This window comes from Rissa tridactyla, chromosome 3 (genome assembly GCF_028500815.1).
Source record: "Rissa tridactyla isolate bRisTri1 chromosome 3, bRisTri1.patW.cur.20221130, whole genome shotgun sequence".
In the NCBI taxonomy this organism is placed as follows: Eukaryota; Metazoa; Chordata; class Aves; order Charadriiformes; family Laridae; genus Rissa; species Rissa tridactyla.
Genome location: NC_071468.1, coordinates 44451474 through 44466480, shown reverse-complemented (window position 1 = coordinate 44466480; position 15007 = coordinate 44451474). Strand labels below are relative to the sequence as shown.

The 15007-nt window shown below is 36.4% G+C and overlaps 1 protein-coding gene across 4 annotated transcripts in view; it reads right to left on the bottom strand.

Annotated features, from left to right (window-relative positions):
* LYST (lysosomal trafficking regulator) overlaps nt 1-15007 on the bottom strand; it is a 96104-nt gene that overhangs the window by 16526 nt on the left and 64571 nt on the right. For all 4 annotated transcript variants that reach the window (XM_054195630.1, XM_054195628.1, XM_054195631.1 and 1 more), the window contains exons 25-40: nt 14429-14598; nt 12730-12960; nt 11686-11852; nt 11022-11174; nt 9372-9563; nt 8556-8734; nt 7179-7385; nt 5682-5858; nt 5103-5179; nt 3964-4152; nt 3088-3233; nt 2914-3010; nt 2679-2740; nt 2261-2316; nt 1098-1250; nt 520-764 (exon numbers count right to left, since the gene is read on the bottom strand). In XM_054195630.1, the coding sequence (XP_054051605.1) occupies nt 520-764; nt 1098-1250; nt 2261-2316; nt 2679-2740; nt 2914-3010; nt 3088-3233; nt 3964-4152; nt 5103-5179; nt 5682-5858; nt 7179-7385; nt 8556-8734; nt 9372-9563; nt 11022-11174; nt 11686-11852; nt 12730-12960; nt 14429-14598 (2501 nt within the window). The remainder of the gene's footprint in view (nt 1-519; nt 765-1097; nt 1251-2260; nt 2317-2678; nt 2741-2913; nt 3011-3087; nt 3234-3963; nt 4153-5102; nt 5180-5681; nt 5859-7178; nt 7386-8555; nt 8735-9371; nt 9564-11021; nt 11175-11685; nt 11853-12729; nt 12961-14428; nt 14599-15007) is intronic.

The window sequence follows — 15007 nt, the reverse complement described above, 5'->3', positions numbered from 1 at the left end:
CAAGCAAATGCAAAACACTTCTCAAATCAGAGGCATCATATGAAGGCAAAGACTTTGTGCACACGAATGTGAAGTTGGCTTAACAGAAGTTTACTAGGGTGGGACAATTCAATCTATTCACAATTAAGATAACATGATTTGTAACTGGCCAAATAATTTACAATATTATTTCCTTTTTATTTAATTGTTGGTAATTGGCCTGCAAGTCTTTAATCACATGAATTTTAACATACAGCTTTTATTTAAATCTGTGGACTGTCCATATTGTATTACAACAGTATAGAAGTCCAATTCATAGCATCCTTTGAATATACGCACTCATAATACTATGCATTTGATTTAAATGTCCGAGGTGAAGCAGCCACTTATTGTAAAAAGCCCTAGTTATTATGGATGAGGCTTGTCCCTGAATAGTTCCATCCACATATGTGTGCAGTTTAGTACAATAAAGTTAAAAAGCTATACTGGACAATCAGTTCAAGTATTTGAAAATAACCAGTTCCAAGCATTTCATATTACCTATATACTGATGGATCATTTAGGTCCAGCGTTTCATTGGTGTAGTCAGAAAGTATAAAAGGAAATACTGGATATTGCATGAGATCATTGAAGGAACGGCCCGCATGTTTGTTTAAATGAGTCAAATATTCAAAGTTAGTAATCTGTCCTGTGCACCACAGGTGGGTCAAAGCAGTAATATTTCCATATTCCAAAAGGTTAGGCAAATTGTTAGTTAGGATGTTGTGGTACACATCATCACGGACCTAGAAGAAAATACCACAGATTTAATCGTATGATTTAAAAAGCTTCAAACTACCAAGACTTACTTAGTTTCTCTCAATTTACAAATTTCTGCTGTAATAGAATAATGTTTAGTATTACTAAGATTCTTTAATGTCTTAATACATCAGAGATGTGTTTTACAACATGATTGTGTTTGTCTAGAAGTCTAGCTGAGCAAAGTCTTTTCAAAGGTATTAAGCAGAATTTAATTAGTCCATGCAATAGGTCTCCTTAAAAACTAATGCATGAATGTAAGTGTTATGAAGACACAGCAAAATGCTTTGGTCTATTATTATCTATCAGTGTGACATTACCTTTGTATTATCAAAAGCCAGGAGTAAAGTTCTGCCATTTGTTAGGAATATTTCTACAGCATTGTCTCTTAACTGCCACCAGCGCTTATGAACTTCCTTGATTTCCTCATAGGTCCAAGAAAATGATGCTGGTTCAGTTTCTCCATGAAAACTCTGCAGAATTTGCGATTGAAAAGAATTATTTTAAGTAGTGGATTTTCCAAACAAGAAACCCTTCAATGGGGCCAGTTTATAACCATACAGCATATCATTTTGCTGTGATGCTTTAAGACATTGTTGTGATTTTCTTCATGTATGTTTCCCATCCTCCACTATCCTCAAGGTAGCGGGCAGAACATCATGCATGCTTCCCTCAGCTGCTCCAGTTCCTTATCCAACACTAGCACATAATGCCATGCTTTCACTGGCTCTTAAGATAAAATATCGGACAGCCAACCAGAGCGAGCAAAGCTTTGCCATGAATCCATAAATCTGACGGTTCCACGAAGGACAAAGCAGCAAAATAGCTGGTAACATCTTAAACCACAGGAGCTGGGTGCTTAGTGGGTGCAAGGAAGAGCTCCCATAAAATAATTTAAGACTTTCAGCAGTATAACCCACATCTTGATTATCTTTTTTTTAAATGTCTGTTGGATGTATAAACTTAATACAACAGAGCCTTTGTATATCTCAGAAGGATTAGGTCAGTTCCTGTTTCCTCCATGAAACAGTCCTCTCTTGTATAGGATAAGGGGGGAGCTAGAACATCCTATATAATGGAAAATTCAAGAACTAGAGTACAGCACAATTCATACACTTGTGAGTTTCTGTACTTCCTAGTGCTCCAGCTTCCAGTAAGGCAAGGTGTAGACCAAAGCAAGCTCTGCACGCTTATGCTGATGAACTCAGAGCAATGGACAGCAAGGTGCAGAAGCCTCCCCACATCACCCCCTCCTCATTCCTCTCAGCCCCAAGACCCACGTCTTTCCTGTTTTCTGCTGTCACCACTGATTCCACAGCTGGGGGCAACAGAAGCAACACTGAATCCAAACTAATCAATTTGGCTGGCCTAGTCCAGAGACGCCTAACTCTAGTACTCCAGCAATCTCAGTGACAGTAGGCAAAAGCTACTCATGGTCATAGTTTGGAAAAATTAAAGCTGGACAATATGCTGTAATACTTACCGAGTTTTCAATTGCGTCTGAAGCATTATCTTCAACAAAATACATGCCACATTTTCCTGCAGGAAAAAATAGTTACAAAAAGGTACATGATATTACTGTTTGTATAATGCATCTTAATGTTATATGAACAGTGTCCAGATGTTAAGAACACGAAGAATACTACCCGGGCAAGACAGCAGTTGACAAAAACAGAACTTAGCATTCCACATCTTTTAGCCAGTGGTCTGCAACTTTAAAACTTAACTACAGTCCAAATAGCACTCATGCTAACAGTAGGGAAGAAAGGCAAAACTGATGTATATAATCCATAAGAAGTCAGGCAACAGCTCAATTACTTTATAAAAAAAGTCAGCCATGTTTATACATACAGCAGAATCTTAGACAAAAAGGATGTTTTAGGACTAAAAATACTACTTACCTAGCAACAGTTCACCAGCAGTCTCTCTAGAAGGTGCTACGCTTATACATCTTCGATTAACTCTGAAATATTTAAAGTGTATTATTGCTTATGGATTTATGTACCTTTTGGCACACACTTATGTCACTTGTGGGGTTTTTTTTTAATGTTTATTTTGACAAAAAAAAGTGAGGAGGACTGTTTCTTTGGAATAGGAGAAGGTGGGAAAGGGAGGTGAATGTTACACAAACCTTACCTTATATGTTCACTTGCAGCTTTGTCCTTTACAGTAGAAGAGTGAGAAGAATGTGTTTTGTCTTCAAATAGATAAGATAATGGAGTTTTTATCACACCTATAAAAAACCCACAAATAATAAAGCACTAGTAGTCATTACAATTCAGATATACTCCTAGAAGATGTTATAATTACCTTCCTGCTTCTGCCTGTCTGGGAGAAGGTACTTGTTTGGAATAGTTAGGTAGCACCTCTGCAAGCGGCGCCTCTCTCTGTTTGGGCCCTCCGTTGGATCCAGTTGCCAAGAGGTTGGGTAATAGACTGGGTCATACCAGAGTGCTCTGAAAAAACCAAAGTATGTTAGAGTTTGACAGCAGAGGCAGTATATATGCTTATTCATTCTGTTGTTCTTTTAACGAGTAGAAAGGCAGAAGTTTCCCAGTAGTACAGTGGGCAATTATTTCTGAAAGAGTATCAAAAGACTGAATTCTGTAGTTTATTTTCATGAGCTATCTCACTGACTACTTATAAGCTACTCCAAGACTGCTCTTGAAGTCACTAATTGTGATGAAAACAGCAATACAATGTGCCCAATACTGTATTTTGAAAACTCAGCTGCTGCAAATGTGATAAAACACTAGTTTTGCCGTGGCAAAAATACTATTGCTTGGTTTCCTGTCAAGACTTAACATCTTTTGCTCTATGCAGATTAGCAAACACAGTATCTGGATGCTAATGTTAATAACATTACCCAAAACATGTTTTGTTACATCAATGTAATGTGAGATATGAAAACTTTATTACATTCTTCATTGTATTAGGCACAGCAAAATGTATCTGACAACAAACTGTCTAAATGGCACAGAAATACTACTTGGCTATTCACTCTAAAAAAACAGGAGAACAAATCAAGTATTTTACAAATCTTTAACCATCAGATGATTAGAAAAGTAATTCTAATTTTAATATCATAGTATCATCTACATTTCATGTGCCTCTCAGTAGAGTGAAAAGCGCATGTCAGGCATTGAGCCTTTCTGGCTTTTCCACCAAGACAAGAGAACAACTTACCGATCGTGGGTAAGCTGCTGAACAAGTTCCTGCCAATGTCTGCTGGCACTTAGCTCTGCCTTATACATCCCCCTGATGTGCTGGATCACTTTCTTCCTTTCCATTCCTTGTGACAGAGACACAGCTTGTGTGATGTCTCCAGCTATTTTAGAAATGTCTTTAGATTTTGTATCCAGACGTTGAAAGAGACTGAGGAACAAGAGATGTGCTTTAAAACGTCAAACAGACACACTGAAAAGGGAAGGGAAAACACTAAAACCACTTATAAAATACAATCAGTTTTGCAGGAGATATCCATAGTTCTTTTTACAGCAGATGCAGAGTAACTTAGCCTACAAAATTTTCCACAAGATTTGTGAATACCTTCTGCTTCTAAGCCTTCAAAAAAAGCTATTACAAGACAAGCCAATCAGAAGACCAATGGCTATATATCAGCATGCTTCGCTAACCTATACTCATTGCAATAAACATTTGAAGAACAGCAATTTACCACTGCTCAAATCTCTAAGTTATTCAACATGGTAAAGTCTTATCACTTATCTAGACAGACTTGACTAAGCTGACCTTTACAGCTGCTATAGTTGCCTGCATTAAAGCATGTTGTGTGTGCATCTCAGATTTAATTTTTATGGCAGAGCCTGAAATATAAATTAATGGAAAGAACCTCTTAATCTACCACAAAATACCTAAGTTTACAGTACGCCAATTAGCAGCAGTCTCTGTAGCTCACAAGTGTTCTTTTTATGAACACCATGCTGAATGTAATTATATTTTATTTGTTCAAAATCAGAGTTAGTTGCAGGGACATTTGCCTTACATTTAATTGTACAGATCACAGCAACAAGAGAGGTGACTGGACAGAAACAACAGCTGTAAAACTAAGGCTGGAATGCTGAATGTGCAAAAAATAATTTAGTATTCTGAAGTTCACACAGTGCCATTTATTATACAGCCTATCAAAATGCATATACCTACAATCGTAGGTATAGAATTGAATTGTTGTAAAATTAAAAGCCAGCAGTACTGTTAATGTGAAAAAAGCACCTATAATAACCATCTAGGCAATTTTGCCATGGGGTACGCTGAACAGAGAATATTCTTACGGAGTTCTTGCAGCCCCCTTTTTAGAAGGCACTTACTTTTGCCGATTATTAGCCATTGTCTTCTCCCAAGCAGCTTTGTTTACACCTTCTTCCATCTCATATTTCTTCTGATCCTGAGTGGAAGTTTTATATGTTACTTTTTTTTTTTCTTCAGAGGGACAAAATAAGGATGCCGAGGCTAAAGGATATGCCAGTTTAAAAAGGGAAGACTGACAAAACTGTTCAGCTGATATCTTCACGGCATTTAAAAACATCACAACTTCATTTCAGTTACTACTGTCTTATTATATTTAGATATAGTGTTATTTTTTTTTTGCAAGGACCCATAAAAATTATTTTTTTTCCCCTGACAGTGAGAGATACTAGTAACTTATTATGAGCTCTCACTTTTGCTTGGTTAAGTAATATGCTTAACCAAGAAGCATTAACATGTGAGCTTGCTGTGAAGTGCCAAGTATATGTAACAGAAATATTCAGAACTTAAAGAGAATCCCCAAAAGCATAAGCCATGCATCAAGCAAACAAAACAGCTGTCTGCAGTAAAACTCTGACCCCACATAATAGACAATTGTCTCAAATATACCCAGGTTTTGAGTAAAGTTTTTATTCACAAACCTCTTTCAAAGCTTTTATTACATCTGGTTTTGGTCGTGGGCTCAGGGGAATGCATTTATAGCCACAACATTTTAAAGTATTCACAAAGTCTCCTGCTGTTCTTTGTTGTTCTTTGGTCATTTCATCGCTGTGATTGTGCATTAACTCAAATAAATAGAGCACTAATTTAGGTCCATGCTAAAAGATGAAAAGAAGGTAGGAAGAGTGAAAAAAAAAAAGTATGGTCATTCTCATTTCCACAACACAACACTCAACAATGTTTTCCTCCAACTTTATTCCCCTTATTATCCCGAACAGGTTTCTTCTAATTTTTCTGTGATTTAAAGAAAATGGCTGCTTTAAGATTTGAAGACGAACTTTTATAAAACTAGAAAGAACATGCTGAATTTAATCCTCCACATGATAAAACTTCCCCTACCATCTTGTGACTTTTCAAATGGCTTACAGAAAAGCTAAGTTTCTTTTCCAAATACTCAGCTCCCACAGCCTTGTTTATACTTCAGGAAACATGTGCCAGAGACTCCTAATTTCACATGCCAAGAATGCTACACCTTGTTTGATTAACCAAATTAGAGCTGACAGATAATGAAGTTAATCAGACATAGGCCATAAATGCACTCAACACGACACTCCCCCAAAGAAGCCACTGCTAATGTATCATCTCTTTTCTTACAGGTGAAAGCATTAGCTTAATTAAATAACGCACACATGAGCAGTAATGCAGAAGTGTCATAGGTTCATCCAATACATACTTTCTCTCCTTAGTATACAGTGACTCTGTGGCATGTCTTATATAATTTATTTCATTCTTGCAGCTCCTGAAGATCTCTAACAGCCACATTTCTACCTGATTCCTGACCATGGCTCTAAGAAATTCTTTCTCTCAAGCTTGCACTAACAGAGTACAATCAAAAAAGCTTTTTTCGGACAAACCCAGAAAAGCAGGGAGAAACTGTTCAGCTATTTGAGGTAAGAATGTAGAATACACAATCCCACTTTAAGAATTAGTAAAGGCTAAATAAGAAGGTATAGAGTACTGCTTTGATTGAGGACTGTCTGCCTCTTGAAATACCGTGGCAATCAGTTCTTACAAGTTTCAGGAAGTCTATAGCTAGAGTTCCAAGGCAAGGGTAATTCCTTCATTAATCTGCTTTTTCAGGGTACCTTAATTTCAAGCATCCTCAGTAAAATTCTTCATGTTAAAACTAGCACTACCTTTTGTTTCTGCACTACAGAGGATATGTGATGTTTGATGTGCTACAGAGTCAACACACTGGGATGTAATCCTGTCTTGCCTCTTACAAAACTATCTACCCTCAGGATAATACCGCAATTGCAGAGCTACACACAGGCATTTTGTATGACGTGACTTTGTCATTGCACCAAACAGTGCTAAAACAACAATGAACAGCTTTAGCCATGTATAGTTCTAAATAATGGTAAAATTTAAACAAAAAAATTGAATACAGGTTTTACAAGCTTCTCTCTCAAGCTTACTTGCAAAGTTGGGCTAAGACAGTCACGCATAATCTCTTGATGGTTTACTTCATGTACCATCTCCAAAGCCTGCTTTCTCTCTTGCAGTGGCCTCGATGGAGACAGGTTGTGCACAAGAAGCCTGCCAAGTTGTGTACGGAACGTGTCCTTACATGACAATAGGATTCTCTTCCACTGCTGCTTCGGTGTGTTCATTCTGCTGGTGCCCTAAGAGAGACAATTTTTTTAATATTACAGGGTTAGGCCTTCCTTTTACCAAGTTTTCACATTACAAAACAAACACAGTTCATATGATCAAGATGTAAGACAATAAAGATTTTTCAACCTAAGTAGTGTTTTAGTTTACTGATTATTATTATTATTATGAGTTAAAAGGCGTTCTATTAAAAATGAAAGAAGGGTTTGTTCATTCTAGTAAAATAAGCATTTTTCCTCTCAATCTGCCAATATTGGGAATGCAGCTCCTAGCTAAACTAGATATTCAGTTAGAGAGACTACACAAAAATACAAGAAGTGAGAATTGTGATGTAGAGGGTTTAAAAAAAAGTCAATTTTTTTTTGTTTGCTTTTTTTAAATGAATAGCCCTTCTTCATTAATCACTAGTTTATGAATGGATTACCTCAAAAGATTAGAAACCAGGCATTGGATTGAGGTGCCTGTACTCACAAGAATAAACCTGCCATCTTTGAAAAGTACTATAAGTATGGCACGATGGAAAGATAAGACACCTAACAAAATTAATTTTCCAGAGCTAGAGAGAAAATTAGGTTGCACTACTTTTTATAAAGATGGCCTAAGAGAAATAAAGAGGTAAGAAGCAGTAAGTTAAGCTTTCCAATAACGCCATTTCAAATTACCCAAGCAAAACCTGATCACCTTGGAAAAGTTGACAAACTAACACCTGTATGCTAGAAGAGAAACCTCTCAGCCCTTTGGCAACAATTAAAAAAAGAGAAAGTTCCCCTTCCCCCCCAATTAGATCACCAACTCTAAAATATATTACAGACAAAAATTGCTCAGAAACTCTCCATCATCTGTGGGTGCACAACAGATCTTGCTTTACAGGCTCCAGCAAACTTAAACACAGGTTTAAGAGATAATGCAAAACTGCAGACTACACAAATCTATTTAACCTTTGTCTGCTTGTTCAAGAAGCAGAGGTTTGCTAAATGTCAAGGTAAAAATCAGAGCAGATACATTTATTATTTTACAATTGCAGAATAACTGGGAAGCTGAACTGAGTTTTTAATGCCACAGCTGAATTGAGAGAGGCAGTAAGGAAAGGATTTATGGGCTGAAGACATCATGCATAAGAAGTTCCTAATAAAGGAAACTTATGGAATATACTCTAGTGTGGACAACACCTAATTACTTACAATGGATACTTTGATTCCTTCCACCAACATTTTGAACGTTTCTTTAAGAAAATGATTTGTTCTGTTAGGTAGTTCTTGCTGGCTTTCCTCTTCAGGAACTTCCAGCTGGGATGCTGGAAGTCTGCTTTGACTTGCGGTTTCCGTTATACCCAGTACATCAAGGCATTCTTCAGTAGATGCTTCAAATTTAAAAGGCACATATTGATCAGTACCATCTCAAGCAAGAAAATCCCATGATCCTTTAGTTGGCATTAAAGCAAACATTGTCTTTACTACTACACTTAACATACTTTTAAATATCAAAAACTATTCCTTATTTCAATTCCCCTATGAACCAATTTATTCAGCATTTACAGTTGATCACAGAGACATTCAATTATTTGTCCTACATGCTAAACTCTTTCTCTTGCTTCTGTGGAATTTGAACTAGCCCCCAAAGTCATCAAGTCTTGCTAATAAATGTGGCCATTTCATAGAAACATGCAAACTGATGCATTTTAAGAGAACAGATGCTCCCTTTGGCAGAGTTAAATCTTCAGGTAATAATTCAGGCAGTTAACACACGAATGGACTAATGTAGAATTAAAATAACTTGCTCCATTCATTCAGATAAAAACTGTATCCAGATTGTCAGTTACATAATACTGTGAGACAAATCACTGAGAGAATGATGTTTTATGTTTAAATCCATTAAACTAGCATCAATGGTATTACTTCCCTCTCAAACACTTCAACACTTCAAAAGCAAGAACCCATTTTTCATATAGCACTACATTGGCTCTGTCAAAACAGAAACGAACAAAAAAGAAATCCTACCTAAATAAATGAGTCTGTTAACAGCTAGAACAGTCAGCCTCTGCAACCTTTGTACAAACTCCGTCTCAGTGGCTTGGATAGGATTTTCTTGGCTCATTCTCCGCTGCATCATCATGTTGAATTCCTCAGTTGCTAGTGAACGCATTTTCATCAGCAGAGCATCAGACTGAGCAAGTGAAAACTTTCTGGAGCCTTAAAGTAGAGAAGCATTAATAGCAACCTACTAAAACGCACAAGAAATTAATCACTCAGCAACTGCTTTCATCCAAAGAGTTCACATCTTTTGAGGAAACAAAAGATTTGGAATACATTAATATTGAAGGGAACATAGGTGTCATTTGGGTGTTTGTCTTTTAAAAGCTTTTCTATTTGAAAATAAATACATAAAATTCAAGAAGTGGTATCATGAAATGAGTTAATCTCAAGATCTGATTTATTGTACAACTTGCATATTTTTGTGTAAAGCAGATTCTAAAAAAAGTTATTTATTCCTGTTTTTACTGTAGAATTAGGATAAAGGATTAAAAAAATCAATGATACAACAAAAAATTATTGCATATTAAAAAGTAGCTTTATCAGGACAAATGAGGAATCAGTTATATTAACAGCTTATAAACAAACACATACCATACCCATTGCCACTAATTCCGCTAATTTTGATAGAAGTACTATTTCTAACTTATAGGAATATTCCTTAAAATTTTATTGAAATGAACTGGTGGGCCTTGACTGTACCTGCTTCTTTCAGAAATAACTTCTTCTTTTATTTTATTTATCTTTAGTGCCTTACCAGATTCTCTAATATAAAAACATTTTCACTATATTTACTAGGCTGATGGAGAGGGACCTCGAAAGCTGACCACATCAAGAGAAACATTCCCCATAATAAACAGGAGTAATAGTGGTTTGTTTTGTTGTTTTGGTTGTTTGTTTGTTTTTTTTTTTTTTTAAACCCTCAAATACATGTCCAGTTTTTAAGTTATATCTTCTACAAAGTCTTAAATGCAGTTCTATTTGAGAGATATACAAAATCCATTTCCAGCCAGAGGACCCCAACACCTTAACAGAGTGATCACAATCCATCAAATACAGAGAAAGTATCACTGTTAAACCTAGAACTGCACATTTTACAAGCACATCCACAGTGGAATCTAGGAATCTCAAATTCCCATCTATAAATTTGGAGTGCCAGGGTATTTACTTCAGGATGATCACTAATTAGAAGTAGTGCAACAATGCAATTCCCATGTCACAGCTGTGTTAAAGTTACAAGCACTAACTTACTTTGGCATTTCCTTACTGTGAAGATGGCTATTAAAAACCACTATGAATTACTTTAAAAACATCTTTACTAAGCGACTTGTGAATTGAAGAGAATCCCAGAAGAAAGTAAAATCTGTCTTTAGATACTGCAGTGAGAATAAGGTGTCCCAGGTTTTATTTTTGTTCCCCCCTCCCTCCTCCTAATGTAAGAACCCCACAAGTTCAAAATGGGTACAGGCTACACTATTCTAAAGATATACATATTGACTTATAAAGCAAATCCACAGAAAAAGCAAGGCAACAGGACTCATTTGTTGTATCACTGAAATTACATTTTGAAAGTAGATATAGGAGAAGATACAAGAATACTACGCTTTTGCTACTCACCAGCAATGCCTTTACGCTTTTGAAACATTGCCCGATGTGGTGCAGACGGCGATGGGACTGAAGCAGTCTGCTCCTGAGCATCTTGGTTTGCTGTAGTTTTTATTAATTCAATAGCTGCTTGAAGAACTCTTAACTGCAGAACAACTGCCATATCTACAGAGAGGTATGCAAAGAACATATGACATTCTTTACACGTCTTCAAGAATTTTTACCAGATGCTTGTAAAAAGTAAAAGAACACAAAATGTGTCAAGAGCTGTAAAAAAACTCTTGATTCCACAGAGTCACATAGAAAGCCACCTCACTATTCCACAGATACAGACAGTGCACAAGTGAGCTCTCATGGAAAAGCCATTGAATTTGATTACTCTGAAATAAGCTAAATGAAACCATATGGAACATTTTCATTTAAATACCCTTAATGAACTTTTACAGTTGCCGTTTGTTCAGATTAGCAGTACACAATTCTTTACCACAAGGCAGGCTCCTGAGGAAAACTACTACTTTGAGAACCACTTAGAAGAGAAAGAAGATCCATCACCAGAAAGCTCCCCCTTCTCCCTCAGTAGGAATATTAATTTAAACAACAACAACAAAAAAAAAATCAATGGGGAAGGGATTTACTTCTCCAGTCCCATGACCCCAAAAATAAGCAGGTAACTTACTTTGCATCCTTGCATTTTTACTATTTTGAAGATGACCCAGCAGCACAATGAGATCTTCAATAACACGAAAATATTGAGAACCTGAGGAGCTGCAGGCATGAATTGCAACTGCTACCAGCAGCTGTTGTATATCGCATGCAAGTAACTTGTAGTCATTCAAGGGAATGCTGCAAACAAAGTTGGAGTTACCAGAAACATGACAATTCTAGTAGATTGTAACCCATAACAAGACCCATTACTATTCCCCTTGCTATTTCTGCCAACCATACCTAATAATATATTGTACTTCATATAGAAATGTTACTGCCGAAGGAAGTAACAAACCTGTGGAAGCCTGCAAACCTTTGAGACATTCTAACATTATAATTGTAACAAAGTTTTATTGGAAAAGCAATGATGTATTATTATCAGTTTTCTAAGTTAAAGAACAGGTCTGAAATCCTGTATTTCTCAAAAAAATTCAGGATAATATCTCAATTTGTAGCCATGCAGAACAAACTACACTGGAGTAAAAAGGAAATCTGTCTATTTCTTCAGCATACAAACTAATGAAATAAATTAACAAAGCCTCACCTCTCCTTCTTTCACTGTATAACTTTTCTTAAAGTACAGAATGTTTGTAATAAATGAAGTCATTTAAGTTACTCAAAATCTCAAATATTAAATCACAGGCAACACAGGAGAGACTTTTCTTGAAGTTTTGACATTGGCTATAGGTACAATAGAACACTACCAACTCCTGGGCCTTTATCATACTGTTCAGGTGAGTTTTATTAGGAAAAGCATTCAAAGTGGACACAGTGTGACAAACTTGCATTTTAAAATGTCATTTCACTTGAAAGTTTATATTCCATTGTTTGAACTGGGTATCTAAACATTAACTTTCACTTACAGGTATAATTGAAGCTGAAAACCTCTAAACCAGTGTTACTTGTATACAAGCTCTCTGACCATTTGAGGAAGTAGAACAAATACAATGCAGTAATTTTTGCTAGGCTTAAGGTTGTACCTGGACTATTTTATAGCAACTGATACAATACTCACTTTGTTTCCAGTCCATTGAGAGCAGCCAGCGTATTACACAACACGTAGAGCAAACCATTATCAAGCAGTAGGTCTGCAACTTTTGAGCAGGAATTTATGATTTGCAGCAGGAGACAGAAGCAGTTATGCAGCAGAACATTATCATACAGAGAGTTCTCTATAAGACCCAGCACAGGAATCACACACCATTTTTGAAAGAGTCCAACATTCTTGACATCCTCCAGATCAAATCTATTAAAATAAATATAAGTGAGTGACATCCTTAAAGCAGCAACCTGGTATATACAAGTAGTATATGCAACTGTAATACCAATCCATGCCAGTATTTTGGCAAAGATGTCAATGGCAATTTCCTACATTTCACTGCAGTAACAATGTCTGTCTACTAAATGACATGAGAGCAAAATAAACACTTCAGAGCCATAAGGAAAAAGGCTATCCGAAGCTTCAGCTAACTGCCAACTGTCTACAATATAGATTTCCTGAAAACAGAGGAGTTTTTTTAATCAGCATAGGAAAAAAAAGATGCACCATCTTTCCAGTAATAAATATTACAACTGGCACAGATGCTATCAAGAAACCAGATACAGCTTGGCATCAATATAATAATATACTGACTGACAGCAGGTTTGATATCCTACATCCGTTACTGCTGAAGTTTAATTCAGTTTGGCAGCTGCTGGCTTATTGCAATCGTAGAAGTCAGACCAGTGCTTCAGACCTTGTATTACTTGTGCATGAAGAAACTGGATTGCTATTTTAAGATTATCAGCCCATCACATGACTATTATATACAATCCTAAAAACCTGAGTCATTAGAATCACCTTTCCAGCCCCATATTCAATCCCAAGGAAATAACTAAACCCAACGCAAAGAACTGTTAAGCAGCCCGGTTAAAAGGTTTGCAGTTAAACAGGAATATTTTTGGGGTGGGGCGGGGGGGTGTGAAGATCAGGCCAACAGGCAGAAATAACTTGGCTACAAATCCTGCCAAGGAGCTTTTTGCAAGATTTTTGCGCTGCTGACTACACTTAGATGCATGTTCTCCCTGTACAATCATTAAGTAGTCAGACTAATTCTAAAAATATCATTTACTTAGATTATTTTCTGCTAAAAGGTAATCTCCTTTCCTGTCAATATGAGGTGGCTCTTTGGTTCAAGGAAACGGTGTATCTGTGGGATTTTCCCTAAAGGAAATACGGATTAAAATTTGGGGACATGCCAGGGAGGCAGCAGTGGCATCAAGCTTTTTCCTTAATCACCTACCAAAACCCAGTATCAGAAGCCTAGTGACTACTAAAAACTTCTGAGGATATAAATCAGAGTTTCATGTAGGATCAGAAAGAACAGGAAGAGTTAAACTGAGTACAGGACATTTAAAGTGCAAAGGCCTCTGAGGCCCTCAGAAACAGTAAGGGTTTAGAAGATCCCAGTTGATAGCACCTATCAGACGAAGTTGCTTACAAACAGCTTAAGGGCCATACAATAGTCATAAGAAGTTTAATGCATTTAAATGTTAAAGCTACAAGCAAAACATTTCAAAACAGTTTTGAAGTTTGTTTTTTTTTATAATTGTTGACTACTAGGAAGAGAATAGGAATTATAAACCTATCACATCCTTGCCTCCAAAGTGTGATGCTTGTAGTTCAAGTATTAAGTTACAGGACACAAAAATTAAAAGGATTAAATCTTTCTTACTCTTCATCCAAGCCAACAGAGCGTCCAAAGAGCATTTCCAAAAAGCACTCTATAACTTCCTGAGTCCCCTGGTGAAGGTACAGCTGGTTGGCTAGCAAGGAGAAGCCACGATTCTTTAAGAATTTCTCCTTCTGCTCCCTCCTTGCTCTGTTGAAATATGCATCCAACAGCTAAAAATAAATGCATAATTACAATGTAAGATTTAAACATTTAATATAACTCCCTTGAAAGCTAAGTTATTGTCTGTGATTTGAACAGTTTGAAATGAAAAATTTAAAATTCCAGATTAAAAACATCAATTGCATTATTGCAACTACAACCTACGCTGCCCTTGTTACAACCAACAGCTGACCTATCCTTTTAACCTGAAGACTCTTAGGTTTTCCAGTCAAGTTTGGGGGAGGTGAAATCACAAACATAACAGTTATAGAATGCATACATAAATACATTCAAACTTTTAATACTTGTTAAATCCTGCACTTCAGTGTGTATGCAAGTGCACATATGATTTTTTGGATCTTTTTTTAATGAAGCCATATAATCTTATTCTTCTTCAAATTAAAATACAAGTCTACTCAA